The 22,628-nt window shown below is 42.9% G+C and overlaps 1 protein-coding gene across 3 annotated transcripts in view; it reads right to left on the reverse strand.

Annotated features, from left to right (window-relative positions):
• Positions 1-22,628, reverse strand: part of ttc7a (tetratricopeptide repeat domain 7A) — a 131,534-nt gene that overhangs the window by 19,641 nt on the left and 89,265 nt on the right. For all 3 annotated transcript variants that reach the window (XM_062058813.1, XM_062058814.1, XM_062058812.1), the window contains exon 20: positions 16,194-16,396. In XM_062058813.1, the coding sequence (XP_061914797.1) occupies positions 16,194-16,396 (203 nt within the window). The remainder of the gene's footprint in view (positions 1-16,193; positions 16,397-22,628) is intronic.

Raw genomic sequence — 22,628 nt, forward strand, 5'->3', positions numbered from 1 at the left:
ACCTCGCTGGGGGGGAAAGAGCCTGAGCTAGTGCGCGAGGTGGAGAAGTTCCGGCTGGATAGAGTCGGACTCACCTCGACGCACAGCAAGGGCTCTGGAACCAATTCTCTCGAGATGGGCTGGACTCTCTTCCACTCTGGCGTTGCCAGCAGTGAGAGGCGACGGGCTGGGGTGGCAATTCTTGTTGCCCCCCGGCTCAAAGCCTGCACGTTGGAGTTCAACCCAGTGGACGAGAGGGTAGCTTCCCTCCGCCTTCGGGTGGGAGGACGGGTCCTGACTGTTGTTTGTGCTTACGCACCAAACAGCAGTTCAAGTACCCACCCTTTTTGGATACACTTGAGGGAGTACTGGAAAGTGCTCCCCCGGGTGATTCCCTTGTCCTACTGGGGGACTTCAACGCTCATGTTGGCAACGACAGTGAAACCTGGAGAGGCGTGATCGGGTAGAATGGCTGCCCGGATCTGAACCCGAGTGGTGTTTTGTTATTGGACTTTTGTGCTCGTCACAGATTGTCCATAACGATCACCATGTTCAAACATAAGGGTGTCCATATGTGCAGTTGGCACCAGGACACCCTGGGCCGCAGTTCCATGATCGACTTTGTAGCTGTGTCATCGGATTTGCGGCCTCATGTTTTGGACACTCTGGTGAAGAGAGGGGCGGAGCTTTCTACCGATCACCACCTGGTGGTGAGTTGGCTGTGATGGTGGGGGAGGATGCCGGACAGACCTGGCAGGCCCAAACGTACTGTGAGGGTCTGCTGGGAACATCTAGCAGAGTCTCCCGTCAGAGAGAGTTTCAATTCCCACCTCCGGAAGAACTTTGAACATGTCACGAGGGAGGTGCTGGACATTGAGTCCGAGTGGACCATGTTCCGCACGTCTATAGTCGAGGCGGCTGATTGGAGCTGTGGCCGCAAGGTAGTTGGTGCCTGTCGTGGCGGTAATCCTAGAACCCGCTGGTGGACACCAGCGGTGAAGGATGCCGTCAAGCTGAAGAAAGAGTCCTATCGGGTTCTTTTGACTCATATGACTCCGGAGGCAGCAGACAGGTACCGACGGGCCAAGCGGTGTGCGGCTTCAGCGATCGCGGAGGCAAAAACTCGGACATGGGAGGAGTTCGGAGAAGCAATGAAAAACGACTTCCGGACAGCTTTGAAGCGATTCTGGACCACCATCCGCCGCCTCAGGAAGGGGAAGCAGTGCACTGTCAACACCGTGTATGGTGAGGTTGGTGTTCTGCTGACCTCGACTGTGGATGTTGTGGATCGGTGGAGAAAATACTTCGAAGACCTCCTTAATCCCACCAACACGTCTTCCTATGAGGAAGCAGTTCCTGGGGAATCTGTGGTGGGCTCTCCTATTTCTGGGGCTGAGGTTGCTGAGGTAGTTAAAAAGCTCCACGGTGGCAGGGCCCCGGGGAAGGATGAGATCCACCCGGAGTTCCTTAAGGCTCTGGATGCTGTGGGGCTGTCTTGGTTGACAAGACTCTGCAGCACCGCGTGGACATCGGGGGCGGTACCTCTGGATTGGCAGACCGGGGTGGTGGTTCCTCTCTTTAAGAAGGGGAACCGGAGGGTGTGTTCCAACTATCGTGGGATCACACTCCTCAGCCTTCCCGGTAAGGTTTATTCACGTGTACTGGAGAGGAGGCTACGCTGGATAGTCGAACCTCGAATTCAGGAGGAACAGTGCGGTTTTCGTCCTGGTCATGGAACTGTGGACCAGTTTTGTACTCTCGGCAGGGTCCTTGAGGGTGCATGGGAGTTTGCCCAACCCGTGTCCCTCGGGAAGTCCTGTGGAGGGTGCTCAGAGAGTATGGGGTATCGGACAGTCTGATTGTGGCGGTCCGCTCCCGCGGTCCGCTCCCGCCAGCAGTAAGTCGGACACGTTTCCAGTGAGGGTTGGACTCCGCCAAGGCTACCCTTTGTTACCGATTCTGTTCATAACTTTTATGGACAGAATGTCTAGGCGCAGTCAGAGCGTTGAGGGGATCCGGTTTGGTGGCTCCAGGATTAGGTCTCTGCTTTTTGCAGATGATGTGGTCCTGATGGCTTCATCTGGCCAGGATCTTCAGCTCTCACTGGATCGGTTCGCAGCCGAGTGTGAATCGACTGGGATGAGAATCAGCACCTCTAAGTCCGAGTCCATGGTTCTCGCCCGGAAAAGGGTGGAGTGCCATCTCCGGGTTGGGGAGGAGACCCTGCCCCAAGTGGAGGAGTTCAAGTACCTCAGAGTCTTGAGTGAGGGAAGAGTGGATCGTGAGATCGACAGGCGGATCGGTGCGGCGTATTCAGTAATGCGGACGCTGTATCGATACGTTGTGGTGAAGAAGGAACTGAGCCGGAAGGCAAAGCTCTCAATTTACCGGTTGATCTACGTTCCCATCCTCACCTATGGTCATGAGCTTTGGGTTATGACCGAAAGAACAAGATCACGGGTACAAGCGACCGAAATGAGTTTCCTCCGCCGGGTGGCGGGGCTCTCCCTTAGAAATAGGGTGAGAAGCTCTGCCATCCGGGAGGAGCTCAAAGTAAAGCCGCTACTCCGCCACATCGAGAAGAGCCAGATGAGGTGGTTCGGGCATCTGGTCAGGACGCCACCCGAACGCCTCTTTAGGGAGGTGTTTAGGGCACGTCCGACCGGTAAGAGGCCACGGGGAAGACCCAGGACACGTTGGGAAGGCTATGTCTCCCGGCTGGCCTGGGAAGGCCTCGGGATCCTCGGGAAGATCTGGACGAATTGGCTGGGGAGCGGGGAAGTCTGTGCTTCCCTGCTTAGGCTGCTGGCCCCGCGACCCGACCTCGGATAAGCGGAAGAAGATGGATGGATGGATGAAGTGGTTTTATGTATCTACAGCTCTTCTAACCTGACTCTCGCCAGATCCTTGTAGTTCGCTGAGCTCCACACAAGGATCTGGGCTCGAGGGCAATGCAAACTCCTTCAAAATAGCAAAAAATAATGAACCAATCAGGATCGCCGGGCGGGATTTCATAGATGTGACGTAGCGCCGAAGCGACTGTTTGATTCAAACAACAATAGCGGCACGCAGCGAGGAGACGTGTGCTGACATTGATTCTGCTATTGCAACTGTTTTGTCGAATCTATAGAATATTAATTCTTTAAAAGATGAACAGAGAACTTTTTGCATGTTATCCAATATGTTGTTATCCAATATGTCGGCTATTCTATTTTGGATTTCCCAGCGTCACTCTCATCAGCGTCACGGGTTGATTTTGATGTGAGTGGTTGAAGTAGCACGTCATTCAAGATAACGGACAAGTGGTTTAAATAATCACATACAATAATTTTTTTACAAGGCCCCGCCTTCTGAAATAGAAGTCCCAGATCCATGTGTGGAGCTCAGCGAACTACAAGGATCTGGCGAGAGTCAGGGTACTCTTCCTCTGGAGTGTTGGAGAACTTCAGGGGGTGTAGCATCTTGAAAAAATGAAGAAAGTAGTATTAAACCTGCAATGTCAATTTCAATAACAGGAGTACCTCAACTTATGAGCTTAATTAGTTCTGTGATGGAGCTACTCAAAACACTTGTTTCTCAAATTAACGTCGTCCTCCTAAAATATTCATCCATCCATCCATTTAGCGGGGGGTGCTGGAGCCTATCTTGGGCAGAAGGCGGGGTACACCCTGGACAAGTCGCCACAATTGAAAATAATTTAAAACACCAAAAAACAACAACACAGTTTTAGCATGTATTGTGCCTTTAAAAACAAAACAATACAATAGAATGTACTACTAAAAACTACAATAGCTTTATGAAGTAATGTAATACCTTGGAGAGTACAGTGTGTCCCCTTCGCCAAACACACCATCAGCAGTTTTTCCATATTCTAATGGATACATTTCCCACTGTTTAGATATTATTTTAACGTTCTTGGCTGGCGTTTGGACTTATTCTGCTTCTGTATGGTGCAGACTGGGAGTGATATGCTGGAATTGCTTCGCCACATTGGGGACACGCTTAGTAAAGTTGTTGATGATTTCTTTATTCAATTCAATGGATATTATCCGCTTCTTCTTATTAGTGCTGTCCTTTCACTGTCACTGTCTTCGTCCCATTGCTTGAAAAACAAAGTTACATCGCTCTCCAGCCTCTAAACTAATGCTAGTGAGTCAGACCAGATGTTTCGGTCGGATCTTCCGAGGTTCACTGTGACATTTATTACACCAACTAATGACGGGAATGCTTGTAACTCAAATTTGTATTTGCAACTTAAACATAATTAGCGGAGAGACAGCTTTTGTCTCCAAATACTCCTAAATTGTGGCACTCTTATGTTGAAGTACCACTTAATACATGTAGAAAGCAAAATGTTTGCATTTTTAGTTGGGGTGCAGGGATAAATGTTATCTGTATTGAACTGTTCGATACAGTGGTCTTGGTTTGGTATCGATGTGTAATTTTATATCTATTTGATCAACTTCTGACATTGAGAATCTGTGCTTGTCTACTACGCCTTAGTGTGCATTGTCAAGCGCATGCACCCCCACCATTCAGACCAAGCTGCAAACAGAAGCTACAGTAACTGCAAAGCTATCTTGTTGCAACACAGCTAACACCTTAAGGGACAATATAGTGTTCACATGATCGGAATTCCACTAACAAGTTCTCTTTGCTCCTGAAAATAAATCTGGTAGTCATTTCTCAAAATAGTAATTACTTTTTGAATGATCGGTAGACAATTAATTGTACTTTGAACGCCACCTTTCCTTCGCCATTTTCATTCCATTGATTTCCCTGCTCTTGAATAGACACACTAGCTCAGGGGTTCTGACCTTTTAAAGCTTGGGGCTTAACTAATCAAATGTTTACACTGAATTAGCAATATTACTCTATCAAACATTAACACTGGATTAGTAATATTACTCTTAATTTTAGTCGTATTCAATAATTGTATCTATCCTACTTACAGTTTAACAGGATAAACCTTGCCAAATGATATGAAACCATTGTGTTAATCACAAAGATTATTATCAAGGCGTAGGTCAGGCTGATTACAAAAAAAAATACTAATCAAATATACTACAAAAGAAGGGACTCAACAAACTGTTGAAAAAGACATACAATTAAGCAGTGGTAAAATAAATAAATTATAATAAATGAATAATAAATAATAATATGTTTCTTAAATAAACTGAAAATACAGCTTTACCACTTTAGTCATGATTTTTGCGATTAAGAAACTTCTCTTATGACTTTAGATACAGAATTGTTTTGTTTGTTTGAGACAGAGTGGTGTATAAATAGAGTATGGCCAACCAAACCACAGGCACTATGACTGCTACCAAGGACATTTGCGGCTATGCCCGGATACATGAAATTGCTGTCGTTTTTACTTTAGTTTTTTCTGACGAAATAAACCAAGATAATACGTCGAACTCCAGCTCATAAACTTAAAATAAAACATGCTTTTATTTTGTGAAACCGGGTACTGCGGCTTCCTCCCACACATGCAGCTGGGGATAGGCTGATTGGCAACACTAAATTGGCCCTAGTGTGTGAATGTGAGTGTGAATGTTGTCTGTCTATCTGTGTTGGCCCTGCGATGAGGTGGCAACTTGTCCAGAGTGTACCCCGCCTTCCGCCCAAATGCAGTTGAGATAGGCTCCAGCACCCACCGCGACCCCAAAAGGGACAAGCGGTAGAAAATGGATGGATGGATAATTTTGCGGCGTATTTTACGCACTCTGCTGCTACATTCCTGCAGTGTTTCTTGACCAGCAGGCACGCTAACACGCACCCAACGGCGCTATATACATAAAAAAAATAGAACGACCCCCCAAAAAAAAAAACTTATCGCCCTCATTGTGAGAAAATCTTTATTAGCTTTGGACCAACAATCACAGAGAAATTGTAACTTTTTGTGTTTGGCTTTCTCTTCTGCTGTTACCGAATTGCATTATTTTAGTTTTACACAGATTCAAAGATAGTCTGTTAAACCATGTTTTAAATGTATTAATTTCTTATGTTATTATTTGCATTATCTTCTGTGTATACTCTACTTAACAAAAACGCATACGTTATGTCGTGTGTTTACCTGGCACAAGACGCTGTAATCGGTGGCTCTCCAGTGTTAACAGTGAACCTTCACTTCTCATACTTGTCTTTTTTCCGGGTTCTGGAGAAAGCGATGTAAAAGCTTTCCCCATTTGTCGCGGGTGGAGCAGCCCCATGCTGCATAACAGGGCATTTGTACACATCAATAAACTAACGAGGAATTGCGGTCAAACACATAACATCAGCTCAAAGTTAGTAGCAGTCATGGCGCCCTGTTGTCACATGACTGCCTTTTGACCAATCATTGAGGAGATCGCCTGTAACCGAGATGGCCATACTCTCTTAAACACGACTCTGGTTTGAGATTGTCATTACTGTCACAAGTGGTTGAAAAGTGTATTACAACTAAGTACGCTGCGGCCCATATGGACCACAGTCGAAAAACAGATCTTTTTTGGCGGCCCCCTCGGGGGTGCTCACGGCCCAACAATAGGAATAACAATAAGAAACATTGCATTAGGCTGTGTTTCCTTGTGCTTTTTCAGCATTTACTAGAGCAACATGAGAAAAACATCAGTAGAAGAGGATGCAAAATAAAATCTTTGAGCCCAACACAAACCCACAAATCAGTAATTTCAATCATTTACAAGTTGAAAAGACAGGACAATATCTCTTATTTGTATCACAAAAATATCACAGTAAACACTGACGGCATTAGGTATTAAACCATACCGAACCGCAACACTAATTTCTAGTTCTGACACTAAATATCTGGTCAGAGCGTAAAACAAAATCCTACAAAATCTGGCAGATAACACAAAAAAACAGCACCAATAATTATTTTGCTGTCAAAAATTCACTGACTTGAACCCGACAAAAGCTCTTGCTATAAAAAGGATTAAAATATACATTAAATTACATAGAGTATTTTATATCCAAACATACAATATACAAAGTTAATTATGTTTGAAACATGACCCAATTCAATCAATCTTTCTAGTCAAGTGGCAAACCAAACCTTTTATGGTTGACATCTAAAAACAGAAAATAAAATGAGCCTAAGCTCCCACTTTATTCAAATCCTGCTTGCTTTATCATGAAAGCCACAGTAGGAACAGAGCATCTTTTTTTCCTAGCCCTAATAACTCAGAGGTGAAAATATCTGGAGGATATTTAAGGCGAGTACAGTATGTACTTTTGCAGAATAATTGCCCACAAATCTCAACCAAGAATATAATCAGAATTCCCCTACAGGCAGAGCAAAATAAATGGGCCACTGGCACATAAAGTGTCCACGGCAAATACAGTGTGAAAATACATGAGGGAGCCTGAGCCATGAAGAAAACTAGCCACAGTGGGTTGTATTCTAGCAGGCTGATGCAAGCCATAAATAAGGGATGATGTCCCACACACTATCCCACTTAGCTCCCCTCACAAAGCAAGGATGCAACAATTCAGCACACACATCCATTAGTGTGTCTCCAATCTAATCCAAAATATGAAAGGGACTGTGAGCAGCAGCAGCTCTCATGGTTTATTAGTGCCCACAACAACATGAGACTTAATCCACAAAACACACACACACACACACACACACACACACACACACACACACACACACACACACACACACACACACACACACACACACACACACACACACACACACACACACACACACACACACACACACACACACACACACACACACACACACACACACACACACACACTGACCACATCTGCCCTGTGAAAGTCACAGACTGGGACACTGCCAGCTGGCTTTGTTTCAACATTTCACCTCTAGGGATTGGCTCTAGCACAGGCCAAATATGGAAGAGACGCTGCGACACGACGACACTTCTTAGCACACACACGGACACGCACACGCACCCACGCAAGCACATTAAATTGCACAATGGGGCAAAGGCACTAGCCTTATGCGGTCACAAGATAGCCAGTGCTTATGTCAAAGAGATATCAGCAAAAAAATATATGGTCACTATGGAGACATCTTGTATTTGTGTGTTGGAGGATGTGTTGAGTGGGTACAAGTCTTGAATTTGGAATACCCCTAAATCTTGTACCGTCATGATACAAGTCAAAGGTCACAAGGGTCATGGTTAATCTGCAATACAGACTGGCAGTGGGACCAATGGTGGGAGTGGGCAAGAGAGGATCTTTACAGAGTGGAAATGAGTAAGCGAGAGAAACTGAGAACAAAAAAGGGTCGTACATATCAAATAAGACAGAGAGTGAAAGACAATCTTTGAATCAAATGTGTTGCTTTCTCCCACATGTTCTTTAGTTTTCTTAAATACAACACAATGTTTAGCACAGATTCATTTAGTTGTGGCAGCCACCATCTAAATAAATTCGGACCGCTCCAATAGATTTTCCGCTACCTCTTTGCCCCCACTAATAAAGACATTATAATGAGACTGTCAGTGAAGGTAGCTTGTCTTGACAACTCTGTACAGTAGCTGGCGGTATGCATCGCCGCTTTTTAACACACATAATGGAGAATAAGAAGACATAGCAGAAGGGATCAGTGTTTCTAATTGAGTCAGTATGTTTCCATGCTCTAAATTAGTCTGATTTCCAGACTAATCAGACATGACCATCAGAGACATACAAAAAGGTCACTATTTGGGAAAATTGTTCAGTCATATGATGTTTATGCTGACAGAAAGTGGAATTAAAAGTTTTGGCATGTCCTCCCCGTGACTGCGTGGGTTCCCCCTCGGTACTCCGGCTTCCTCCCACCTCCAAAGACATGCACTTGGGGATAGGTTGATTGGCAACACTAAATTGGCCCTAGTGTGTGAATGTGAGTGTGAATGTTGTGTGTCTATCTGTGTTGGCCCTGCGATGAGGTGGCGACTTGTCCAGGGTGTACCCCGCCTTCCGCCCGATTGTAGCGGAGATAGGCTCCAGCGCCCCCCGTACCCCGAAAGGAATAAGCGGTAGAAAATGGATGGATGGATGGGCTTGAATACCAAAAAATACATTGCAAACACTAACATTAAAAACAAATTCCCTCAATTTGAAATGAAATATTTTCCATAATATGGACACTATGATACATCGCATTAAATGATCGGTTTTATAGAAGATGCTTTTATTATGAAAACATTTGGTGTAATTGAAATATAATAAATACATTTGTTATAAATAACATCTGAACAATAGAGTAATAATATGTCTATGATATAAGTAAAACCAATAAAACTCAGAATTGTGAGTTGGAACAGAAAACACCTACATTCACTTGAGTATTTTACGTAGCGGAGATAACAATAGGTTTAATTATTAAGACTCTTTTAATTGTCAAGCACATGCACAACGTGAAACCATGCCTGAGGGATAGTCGGTAGTGGGGGAGGGTGGCTAGTGGGGCGATTGTGCAGTTAATAACATCAAAGCTTCCTCTGCATCCCTTTTCTTTTGTTAAATTGTTATGCAACATCTTGTAATGCAGCACAGCACTTGTGGCCTAAATGTAAAATTCCATAATTTTCTTTCCAGATACCTGCTGTGCTACTTTCACACTAAATTAGTAAACACACACACAGTCACACACACACGCACACATGCACACACGTTATACTTGATGTTAAAAAGGCTGGACTTTTAAATTTTTTTAAGCATGTAAACTTCACAGTCGAAATCGAAGGTTCGACTCCATTGCAACATCGCTTTGTGGCGTTTGCATGCTCTCCCACATTCCAAAAACATTCATAGCTGAAAACTCAAATTGTTGAAATATGCGGACGTAAGTGTCAATGTTTTTTTTTTTTTCTATATGGCAACCGCCAATACTTTTACCCAAAGTCAGCTATAGCCTACTGTAGGGTAGGCAACTCACTCTCGACTAGGGTTGAGCATCATTTGAATTTGGATGATTCCGTTTCAGATTCCCGCTCCTCGTTTCTATTCCGGTTTCAAACGATTCTCATTTATCCACCCGCAGACACTTGAATACAAATGTTATAAAGTTTCTTTCCACAGCAGTACACATTCACAACATTTTTACTTTATTTCTAAGAAGCTCATAAACAAAGATTTACACAAATCTTGTTTGTGCTTGAGATTCTGTAGTCTGTTCTGCTCAGGGTTTTATGCAGCCGATTCTGATACAAATGAGTCAAATTGTCCCATACTAATCACATGTATTAACTGTACATTTTTTATGTATTCATGATGAGTGCTACTGACGGTGTAACAATATCAATACTGTAATTAAACAAGTTCCTGATTCTGATCATTACATACAGTTTTGGAAAAAAAAAGGTCAGACGTACACAATACCTAAACAAACGCAAAAACTACTTTCTATTAGATATTTAAATCCTTTGGCTTTCATCCTCAGTTTTCCTGTGTCAAGGGAATTGTTCCCTGAGTATGTTAACAATAACAAAAAGGACAACAAAAAAGATTTAGAAAAATTATTAGTATCGATCAAATCACTCTAATATCTATGATATACTGACTGAACACAATGGGTTTACAGACCGACCAGTCTTCCCCTCCATGTTTGCCGGGCATTCATACATCCTTCCATTTTCTACCGTTTGTCCCTTTTGGGGTCGCGGGGGGTGCTGGAGCCTATCTCAGCTGCATTCCGGCGGAAGGCGGGGTACACCCTGGACAAGTCGTCACCTCATCACAGGACCAACACAGATAGACAGACAACATTCATACTCACATTCACACAATGGTCGCAAAATAGCAACAGAGCAGCCCAACACTTTGTCGGTAAATCTGGCGACTTTCCAAAATTTGGCGACTTTTTCATCTCTCCCAGGATGTTATTCCTCTCTCCTATAGCACCCATTGCAATAAATTAAGACAATGAGGCGATGACGTCATCTAGCGACTCCTATGACAGCCATTAGCTTACTTTCCTTACTGAGTAGTTGGCAACACTGATCCTCTTGCAAAACTCTTATTCATTTGTTAATTTCCTGTTAACAACTGCTTACTTTATGCTCTAACGCTCTTCCATTTGAACTTATTAAACTTTACTAAGCACTTATTTTTGTGTTGTTTCAAGCTAGTTTAGCATCCAGCTTAATGGTTAGCTTGGCGATTAGCATGCCTGCGCCAGTTTGCGCTCCCTCTATGTGGAACATGTTTAGCCTAATATAAAATGTAAATAATATAGTTTATTTGCCACAGTGGAGGTTTATTGACTTAGGGGAGTGGTTCCAAACTATGAATAAAGATGGAGAGTAAGCTGCTTAGCCATCTCTGTGGCAGTTTCTTCCAGTCTGCGGACTGAAGCATCCAAAATAGGAATCCACGTTTGTTTGGATGGTCCTGAGAGAATCGGGATGTAACACCCAGTTCTCATCAATGCACCATGCTCTATGTCCAACCCTCCTCTCGGGCCTAAAGGTGTATAATGGCCTTATTTGAGTGTTACTTCAGGATACCATCGTCCATGCTGCGAGCCTCCCTACTGCTGATTGGTACAGCAAATGCCACAGTGAACCCTGTAATATCCCACACAAACATCTTGTCCTACTCAACATAACTTTGTTTTTCCAATAATTGGACAAAGAAAATGTGTGAGACACTGCTGAGAAGAAGTGGATGATGTACCCGTACACTAAAGTCATGTCCAATCACTACAAAATCACTATAAAATTTGAATCTGACTCATGGTCAACAAACTACTAATAACCAATGCTTTAGCAGCCGCAACATTAATGCTGTCACAGTTACGACTCTTGCTGGCCTACTGCCTATGGTAATGGCACCATTCCCAAATTATGTGGGCTCTCTTGATAACCTCACTAACAACTTTAATGATGCCCTGCGCATCGCCATTGATAGTATAGCACTGCTAAAGCTAAAAATGGCCCCTAAAAGGTGTACTCCTTGGTTTACAGAAGAAACCAAAGCTCTTAAACTATCATGTAAAAAGCTAGAACGCAAATGACGTGCGACTAAACTTGAGGTTTTCCATCAAACATGGAGTGATAGTTTAATAACTTATAAACGCGTGTTACCTTACCTAAATCTAATTACTACTCCAATCTCATCCACCTCAATAAAATCGATCCTAAATATTTGTTCAGTACAATAGCATCACTAACCCAACAAAGGACTCCCCCAAGTAGCTCCACCCACTCGGTTGATGACTTTATGAAATTCTTTACGAAGAAAATGTAACTCATTAAAAAGGAGATTAAAGATAACGCGTCCCACCTCCAACTGGGTTCTATTAACACTGATACGAATATATGTACGACGGATAATGCCCTCCAAAATAATCTCTCACTTTTTATAGAAATAACATTGGAGGAACTCCTGTGACTTGTAAATGGGAAAAAACAAACCACATCTTTACTTGACCCACTTCCTGGGAAACTTATCAAGGAGCTGTTTGTAATATTAGGACCCTCAGTGTTAAATATTATTAAACTATCACTTTCCTCTGGTACTGTTCCCCTGGCATTTAAAAAAGCGGTTATTCATCCTCTGCCAAAAAGACCGAACCTTGATCCTGACCTCCTGGTAAACTACTGGCTGATGTCCCACCTTCCTCTTATCTCGAAAATCCTATAAAAATTGTTGCACAGCAGCTAAGAACACTTAGCGTCTAACAATCTCTGTGAACCCTTTCAGTCTGGTTTCAGGGCAAATCACTCTACGGAGACAGCCCTCGCAAAAATGACTAATGATCTATTGCTAAGTATAGAGGCTAATGCGTCATCTGTGTTGCTGCTACTAGATCTTGCCGCTGCTTTCGATACCGTCGATCATAACATTTTATTAGAACGTATCAAAACACGTATTGGTATGTCAGGCTTAGCCTTTTCTTGGTTTAACTCCTATCTTACTGACAGGATGCGTTGCGTCTCCCATAACAATGTGACATCAGAGTATGTTAAGGTAACATGCGGAGTTCCACAGGGTTCGGTTCTTGGCCCTGCACTCTTCAGCATCTACATGGTGCCGCTAGATGACATCATACGCAAATACTGTGTTAGCTTTCACTGTTACGCTGATGACACCCAACTTTACATGCCCCTAAAGCTGACCAACATTCCAGATTGTAGTCACCTGGAGGCATGTCTAAATCAAATTAAACAATGGATGTACAGCAAGGTTTTGCATTTTAACGCTAAGAAAACGGAAATGCTGATTATCGTTCCTGTTCGACACCGGCACCTATTTAATAACACCACCTTAAAGGCCTACTGAAAGCCACTACTACCGACCACGCAGTCTGATAGTTTATATATCAATGATGACATCTTAACATTATAACACATGCCAATACGGCCGGGTTAACTTATAAAGTGACATTTTAAATTTGCCGCTAAACTTCCGGTTCGAAACGCCTCTGAGGATGACGTATGCGCGTGACGTAGCCCGGCGAACACGGGTATGCCTTCCACATTGAAGCCGATACGAAAAAGCTCTGTTTTCATTTCATAATTCCACAGTATTCTGGACATCTGTGTTCGTGAATCTGTTTCAATTATGTTCATTGCATTATTGAGAAGGAAGCCGAGCAAGCAAAGAAGAAAGTTGTCGGTGCGAAATGGACGTATTTTTCGAACGTAGTCAGCCACAACAGTACACAGCCAGCGCTTCTTTGTTTACATTCCCGAAAGATGCAGTCAAGATGGAAGAACTCGGATAAAAGAGACTCTAACCAGGAGGACTTTTGATTTGGATACACAGACGCCTGTAGAGAACTGGGACAACACAGACTCTTACCAGGATTACTTTGATTTGGATGACAAAGACGCAGACGTGCTACTGTGAGTATGCAGCTTTGGCTTTTTTTTGCGTATGTACGTAACTTTTTTAAAATATATAAGCTTTATGAACCTTGGGTTAGGTGAACGGTCTTTTGGGCTGAGTGATTGTGTGTGTTGATCATGTGTTTGAATTGTATTGGCGTGTTCTATGGAGCTAGGAGCTAGCAGAGGAGCTAGGAGCTAGCATAACACGTACCGTACCGTACGTGCGCGTCACGTACGTAACTTTTTAAAAATATATAAGCTTTATGAACCTTGGGTTAGGTGAAGGGTCTTTTGGGCTGAGTGATTGTGTGTGTCGATCAGGTGTTTGAATTGTATTGGCGTGTTCTATGGAGCTAGGAGCTAGCAGAGGAGCTAAGAGCTAGCATAACAAACACGCAGGTGTTATTATGCAGGATTAATTTGTGGCATATTAAATATAAGCCTGGTTGTGTTGTGGCTAATAGAGTATATATATGTCTTGTGTTTATTTACTGTTGTAGTCATTCCCAGCTGAATATCAGGTACCGTGAGTATGCAGCCTTGGCTGCTAAACATTCGATAACTTGACCGTATGTGCGCGTCACGTACGTAACTTTTTAAAAATATATAAGCTTTATGAACCTTGGGTTAGGTAAACGGTCTTTTGGGCTGAGTGATTGTGTGTGTTGATCAGGTGTTTGAATTGTATTGGCGTGTTCTATGGAGCTAGGAGCTAGCAGAGGAGCTAGGAGCTAGCATAACAAACACGCAGGTGTTTTTATGCAGGATTAATTTGTGGCATATTAAATATAAGCCTGGTTGTGTTGTGGCTAATAGAGTATATATATGTCTTGTGTTTATTTACTGTTGTAGTCATTCCCAGCTGAATATCAGGTCACCCCCGGCTCTCACAGCATCTTCCCTATCTGAATAGCTTCAACTCCCCACTAGTCCTTCACTTGCACTTTACTCATCCACAAATCTTTCATCCTCGCTCAAATTAATGGGGAAATTGTCGCTTTCTCGGTCCGAATCTCTCTCACTTCATGCGGCCATCATTGTAAACAATAGGGAACTTTGCGTATATGTTCAACTGACTACGTCACGCTACTTCCGGTAGGGGCAAGCCTTTTTTTTAATCAGATACCAAAAGTTGCAATCTTTATCGTCGTTGTTCTATACTAAATCCTTTCAGCAAAAATATGGCAATATCGCGAAATGATCAAGTATGACACATAGAATAGATCTGCTATCCCCGTTTAAATAAAAAAAATTCATTTCAGTAGGCCTTTAACATTTGACAAAAAAACGATTACACAAAGCGACTTGGTACAGAATCTCGTTATTATCTTCCACCCAAGTCTCTCATTTGAGTCACTCATTAAGAGCGTTACTAAAACAGCCTTCTTTCATCTCCGTAATATCGCTAAAATGTGTTCCATTTTGTCCACCACCGACGCTGAGATCATTATATGTAACGTATTATTTTCGGGTCTCCCTAAGTCTAGCATTAAAAGATTACAGTTGGTACAAAAGGTGGCTGCTAGACTTTTGACAAGAACAAGAAAGTTTGATCATATTACGCCTATACTGGCTCACCTGCACTGGCTTCCTGTGCACTTAAAATGTGACTTTAAGATTTTACTACTTACGTATAAAATACTAAACGGTGTAGCTCCATCCTATTTTGCTGATTGTATTGTACCATATGTCCCGGCCAGAAATCTGCGTTCAAATAACTCAGGCTTATTAGTGATTCCCAGAGCCCAAAAAAAGTCTGCGGGCTTTAGAGCGTTTTCTATTCAGGCTCCAGTACTCTGGAATGCCTTTAAATAAACCCTTTTTTAGACCAGTTGATCTGCTGTCTCTTTTTCTCTGCTCTGCCCTCCATTATCAGGTGACCGTAGGTCAGCCTTCACGAAGGACGCGCTAGCTGTTCAAAGTCGAGACCCAGGATGGACCACTCCTCTTTGCATCAGTTGGTGACATCTCTACGCTGCTGACTTGTCTCCATTCAAGATGATCCCCTGCTGGCCTCCCAATGGACTGGTCTTTCACATGAAGTCGGGACCAAGGTGACCACTCCTTATGCGTCAGTCGGTGACGTCTCAGCGCCCCGACGCGTCTACATGCAAGAGGACCCCTGCTGACCTCACTATTCTTAAGTGTATTTTTATGCCAAAAATCAATACAATAAGCACACTGTAGCTGACATACTATTTGGTGTAAACTGTGTACCCAGGTAAGTATGATGGGCCTCAGCCATTTGAAAACTCCAGTGTATGTCTCAGTGTATCCATAAATGATGTGTGTGTCGAAACAGCAGTACATAAATCAATATGTGCTTAATTTTTCCATTGCGAGACTGTTATAGGGTTATACTATTTCTATTTTATATTATTGATTTAAAAGCATCTTGTGGTTGCTCACCATGTACACCAGTATGCGCTCCCCAGTAGGATGGATGGCCAGAGCTTCATCGTAGAGACTTTTAGCTTCATCCATTTGACCCCGGAGTTCACCGAGGCGGCCCCGCTGGAGCAGCACAGAGTGTGAGTTGGGGTAGAGTGAGCTGGCCTCTGCTATGCAAAACTGGGCTTCCTTCAGTCGGCCATCCTCCATGAACAGCTCCCCTGTAGCAATTTATACATGGATGAAAAGAGTTATGATAAAGTCTTAACTAGGTTTGCAGCAGCATGTTGTACGAGAAACAGAGAAACAATGTTACACAACCACTCACAGACACAAATTAGAGGGCCGATATAGAGTTTGGGAACTCATGGAACTCCTGCTTAAAAAGGCCTGTCACATACTAAAACTGCCTCCACCCCGCCTCCAGGAAGAAGAGAAAAAACCAAGACACTAACTTAGGCACACATATAAAGTCATGCCTGCAAGTTTGACACAGACCAATGAGATTCAGATGTGGTTGATTGGAGGATCCTTCCATGACGCCGCACCACAGCACATAAACACTTAAGAATAAACTATTCACCTCTAAACAATCACACCATTAACCGAGAGATAGCCAGCTGAGTGGTGCAATTTATGTGCACACTCAGGGCCTGATTTACTAAAGGTTTGCATGTACTTAACAGAGGATGAACTGCTGCATCTCGAAGCCAGCACGAAAAAGAGGGTAAAACGCTGGAGCAGACTGAAGCCGAGAGAGTGAGGTTGGCGTGACTTTGACGCTGTAAATTTGGAACTTGAAGCCAAGATATTTCGACATAAATGGAGCGCTTACCCAAAATAATGGGACGCACACACCCAGGGATTTGATCACCCTGGGGTGGGCCCTTCCTCTGCAGAGGGTGTCTTGTGGTAAGCCGGGCCGAAACACCCCGTGACGCTGGGGCACACAACTGAAGATGTGTCCTAATGGTGGAAAAGCCTCCCAGCAGTGTCACCTAGCCTCACTTAGGTATGCGGTCAGGTGCAAGCCTGGCTCAGGGAGGAAGACGCCCCTGCCATGCAGAGTCCCCAGAGATTGTACCAACTAGTCCTTTCAACAAATTCTATTTCTGAAGCTGAATGAACGGAGGACGAACTGCTGCATCTCAAAGCCAGCACGAAGAAGAGGGTAAAACGCTGGAGCAGACTGAAGCCGAGAGAGTGAGGTTGGTGTGACTTTGACGCTGTAAATTTGGAACTTGAAGCCAAGCTATTTTGACATGAATGTAGCGCTTACCCAAAATAAACCGGAAAATGATGTCCGCAGCCAGCTGGACCAAATGCACAACTGAGTCACTTTAATATTGATCATGATACACGCAGCAAGTCTTGTGTGTTATTCCATATATACGCTGTCCAGCTAGCAGTGTACAAACAAAATATAAAATGTGGGATAATACTTTACAGATACTGTAATATTATTGTACATGTTTTTCAGTCAGTACAGATTGGTGTCCTATCGCTAGGGATCAATCAATCAATCAATCAACTCCTTTATTGTCATTGTCATAATAACACTTAAGTCATACATGTCAACGAGATTTTGTTTGAGCTTTGTCCAGCGGCATAGAAACTGCATTAAAGTGCAGGTTGACCATAGTTCACAGTTTAGCATTGTCAGGAAGATGGCGAATAAAGGGGGTGTGAACAGTCAGATGGGTGTTACGTTGATGTTGCAGTAATGCAGTGTCCAGAGCACAATTATTGAGGTGGTGAAGAGTGAGGTAATAAGATGGTCCGGGGCAGCAAAGGGGCAGGCTGTTCATTTAGCAGTCTCACAGCCTGGGGATACAGACTGTGAGACATTCTGGTGGTCCTGGCGCGAATCGATCTATACCTTCTTCCAGAGGGTAGCAGGTTGAAGAGGCCATGTGCTGGGTGGTATCTGTCCTTCAGGATGTTGTGTACTCGCTTTAGGCAGCGAGTTGTGTACATGGCACTCATCTCTGGGAGTATCGTCCTTGTAATTTTCCCCGCCGCTTTAACCACTCGCTGGAGGGCCTGTTGGTTCGCTTTAGTGCAGCTAGCAAACCACACTAAAAAACCGTAAGTGAGGACACTGCTGATGGCACAGTTGTAAAAGTTAACCATTGATTTCTGCGGAATGTTTGCGCATTTTAGTTTCCTCAAAAAAAAAAAGACGTTGTTGGGCCTTTCCGACTGTAGAAGCAGTGTTAATGTCCCAGCATAGATCTTCTGTTATGTTCACCCCTAAGAATTTGAAATGCTTGACCCTTTCTACTATATTGTTATTAATTAAAAGTGGAGGGTGTTTGCTCTGCCCTTTCCTGCGGAAGTCTACAATTAGTTCTTTGGTTTTGTTAGTGTTAAGAACCAAGTTGTTGTTAGCACACCATGAAGCCAGCTGTTGGACCTCTGCATTGTATGCTGTCTCATCATTATTGCTGATGAGCCCAAGTACTGTGGTGTCGTCGGCATATTTGACAGTGAGATTGGATGTTGAAGAGGCTATACAGTCATGTGTGAAGAGGGTGAAGAGCACAGGGCTTAGCACACAACCCTGTGGAGCGCCGGTGTTGATGGTGAGCGTGGCAGAAATGTGCTCGCCTATTTTCACATACTGTGTGCGATTTGTTTGATAAGAAATTATCGAGTTTGAGTCTATTATCGAATCCTCTTATCAAACCGATTCCTTATCGATTCTCTTATCGAGTCCAGATAGGTTGTTGTATATGGAAAAAAACACACAATATTTGGTTTAACAAAAGCTCACTTTTGTTATATAACAAAACAATTTAATCTAATAAATAAATAAATATTGACTGTTACCCCCCCTAAAAAAATAAAATAAAATAAATAAACATTGACTGTTGTTACCCAAAGTATATTAAGTGGGATTTTTCAGAAAAACAAATATATACAGTAACACAAAAACAACCTGTCTCTGTGATCACTATAGGTGTATAAATAATAATATAGTGTTAAATAAAATCAGTCCCTTGGGCACAAAACTGGAAATAATACAGCTCTCCAAAAAGTGCAATTCTGCTGCTATTTGACATAACTGCCCTGCGATGAGGTGGCGACTTGTCCAGGGTGTACCCTGCCTTCCGCCCGATTGTAGCTGAGATAGGCTCCAGCGCCCCCCGCGACTCCAAAGGGAATAAGCGGTAGAAAATGGATGGATGGATGGATGTTTATGATGCTTTGACATTTTTGCACTTTAAAGAAAGAAAGAAAATTCTATGAAGAGAAAAGTTGTTTGCAAATGTGGTTACAATGCTAAAAAATGAAAAGTTAAAGCTAAAAAAAGAAATACACTTTATTGAGATAACATTATTTCTTTATAGGGGGAAAGATGTTACGAGCTAGGGAATATAACAACTACACTACCCATCATGCAACGGGAGTGACGAGCATGCGCGGTAGCCCCGAATAGTGTTGTTGCATGTCGTCACCCGTGAAAGTAAACGTCAAGAACTCAGCCAACACGCCTCGTCTGCATTATTTATAATTAGACAGACAACACATATACAGTGTGAAAAACAAAAGTTAAAAAAGGGAGATGTGTTGTATATATATGTATGTGCTGCGGTTGCTTTAAGAACGTTGTGCCAGCTGCCGTAAAGGAGGTGCGTTGCTAGCCTGGTTGCTATGTTTCCGGTGGGTCGTAAAAGTGTTCTTCATGAGTTTGTACCCTGCTCAAATCTCTCAGTAAAGTTATTCATTGGATTATACCTTTTGTTTTGAACTTTATTACACCTTGGAGCGCTTTTTCCCGTCCATTGTTTTCCTGCTTTCGCTATCTGCGCCTAATGACTGAGCTACGTGACTGATTTATTGTGATGTCACACGGAGCATTTCTGGTCGGGACGGGATTCGTTCCGAGGGATTCGAATAAAGAACCAACTCTTTTCTTTACTAAAGTGGTCTCGATAACGGGTACCGGTTCTCAGAAAGGGATTCGAGTCCGAGGACTCGGTTATTTTCTTATCGAACAACCGGGAAAACCGGTTTCGAGTATCATCCCTACCTATCGCAGTGTTGTGCATTATAAACTCAAACGTGATGCGGGTGCTGAAGTAGAAGCTAACTTATCTTTTGCCATAGCTAGCTTTTACGGCTAAAACCAGAGCATGCCGATGTGTTGCCCTGCTAGAAAAATGGTTCCTCCCTGTTTGCTCTTACAATGAAAATGCAGCTCCAGCTTGGTTATTATACAGGTTATGGAACATAAATTAAGTATTATTGGCGGTTTTTGAATGCACTTTTAAAGTGATTTAGAGGTATAATTGATTGCTGCCATTAGCTGCATTGCTAGCCACCTAGATTGAGACAATTTTTACATGTTGGACTGAAAAAAAAAAAAAAGCGTTTTGAATTAGGTATTTTTTGTGTCTTAAACACAGTAGTGTAGCCTCTCTCCCATGCCCTTTCAGCAGGAAAAAAAAAGAAAAAAAAAAGTGGTGTCAATCTAGATGCACTGCATGACTTCTTCTAAAATGCCCATACAAAGTGGTGAATGTCTCCTGAATGTTTGAAAACATAGCAAAATGCAACAAGTAGGCACATAACATGAATGTGCAGTAAATGAGCGTCTCCATTGTGATGCCCCCGTATAGTAAATGCAAAATCCTCATTTAAATACAGCAAGGTGGTCTGCACCCATTTACAATTGCACACGCAGTCTTAGTAGGTCACACGCAACATGCATACTAATAGTCAGTGATGGCCAGCAACAAGCTACATGTAGCTAAGCTACATAGTGTAACTGCATTTCCCAGTAGCTTGGTGGTAACTTGGTTACTTTTTGAACAAGTAGCTATTCCTGTAGCTAAGCTATTTTTAGACTCATGTAGCGATGTAACTTATATCAAAGCTACAAGCTACAAAGAGAGAAAATAGACTGCCAATCCAGGCCCGATAATAATACGGAGAAACTACAATGACCTTGATAAATGAGAACATCCATACATACGGAGGAAATCTTAGATGACTGGTTGGCGTTCGTATGATGAGTCACAATTGGCTAAGGTTGGAGAGAAACTACAGACTGGCCAATCAGAGGCATGATAAGGTGAGTCATCAAACCAGTAAGCAAAGTCATAACAGACACAGAGCTCATGTCAATGCCCCAAACGTTAGTTTTTAGTTGTTTACTATTAAAACCAAATTCATAACTGCTCTCTTCATCTAAGACAGTGGTTCTTAACCTGGGTTCGATCGAACCCTAGGGGTTCGGTGAGTCTGCCTCAAGGGTTCGGCAGAGCCTCCGCCGCAGCAGTCAAGACACACCAGACTCATGAATTGATTAACGTGGACCCCGACTTAATTAAACAAGTTGAAAAACGTATTCGGGTGTTACCATTTAGTGGTCAATTGTACGGAATATGTATTTTACTGTGCAATCTACTAATAAAAGTTTCATTCAATCAATCGTGTAAATAAAAACTTCTCCCTATCGGCATATCTGTACTGTAAAGTTCATGCACGGTTCATGTTGTGCACTAGTAAAAAAAACATATAACTTTGCCTTGAATTTGAAAAAAACCCCCAAAAAAACCTTTTTATTTGTCACTAAAGAAGGGTTCGGTGAATGTGCATATGAAACTGGTGGGGTTCGGTACCTCCAACAAGGTTAAGAACCACTGATCTAAGACGTGGAACACAAATTTAGGAACACACGTTAAGGTGAGTTGAGTTCATGAAAAGCTGTTTTTTACTGTAGGTAGAGAAAATGAATACAAGTATAGGGGTGGGCTAAAGAAAAGGCCAACTAAACTAATACATACAGTGGGGTGCGGGGACCCCTAGAGGTAGTTGTAGGGTGTCCCCAGCTAAATGACAGATAGTTAATAGTAATGGACCCTCATTGTGTCCATTTGTACACTCTCAGTTACATTAACATTGATTTTAGACATGTGGGCCCATACATATAAATGCCGTTAAATGTAGCTTTGATGTAGCAAGCTACCTTTTCAATGTAGCTTGCTACAATTCTGCGGAGATGGCTTTCCCTGTAACTTAGCTACATTTAATCGAGAGTAACTTGTAGCTTAACTTACCACATTTTACAAGTAGCTTGCCCATCACTGCTAATAATAGACAGTATTTTATAGATTGCATACGCTGTTTAGCGCCAGGTATTTAAATCTCAGTCAATCAGGCCCTTGGTCTTCTCTTGAATGCTATGTGAACACAATTGTGTAAACTATATACTGTAACAAATGTGCTGATTGCATGTTCATACTATAGATTCATCTTCAAGAAATCAGACGAGATTAGTGAGGACTTCTGTGTGTATTTTGTGTGTCATCCCAACATGACGTCTCCTCATTGTGTGTTTTTTTTCCCTGTGTGGCCAATCAGGAAGTGAGATTGAGACAGGAAGTGACCGATGAGAGGAGGAATGCTGGGAAGGAACTCAGTCTATCCATTACACAAGGGACA

The sequence above is a fragment of the Entelurus aequoreus genome, linkage group LG09 (assembly GCF_033978785.1).
Source record: "Entelurus aequoreus isolate RoL-2023_Sb linkage group LG09, RoL_Eaeq_v1.1, whole genome shotgun sequence".
In the NCBI taxonomy this organism is placed as follows: domain Eukaryota; kingdom Metazoa; phylum Chordata; class Actinopteri; order Syngnathiformes; family Syngnathidae; genus Entelurus; species Entelurus aequoreus.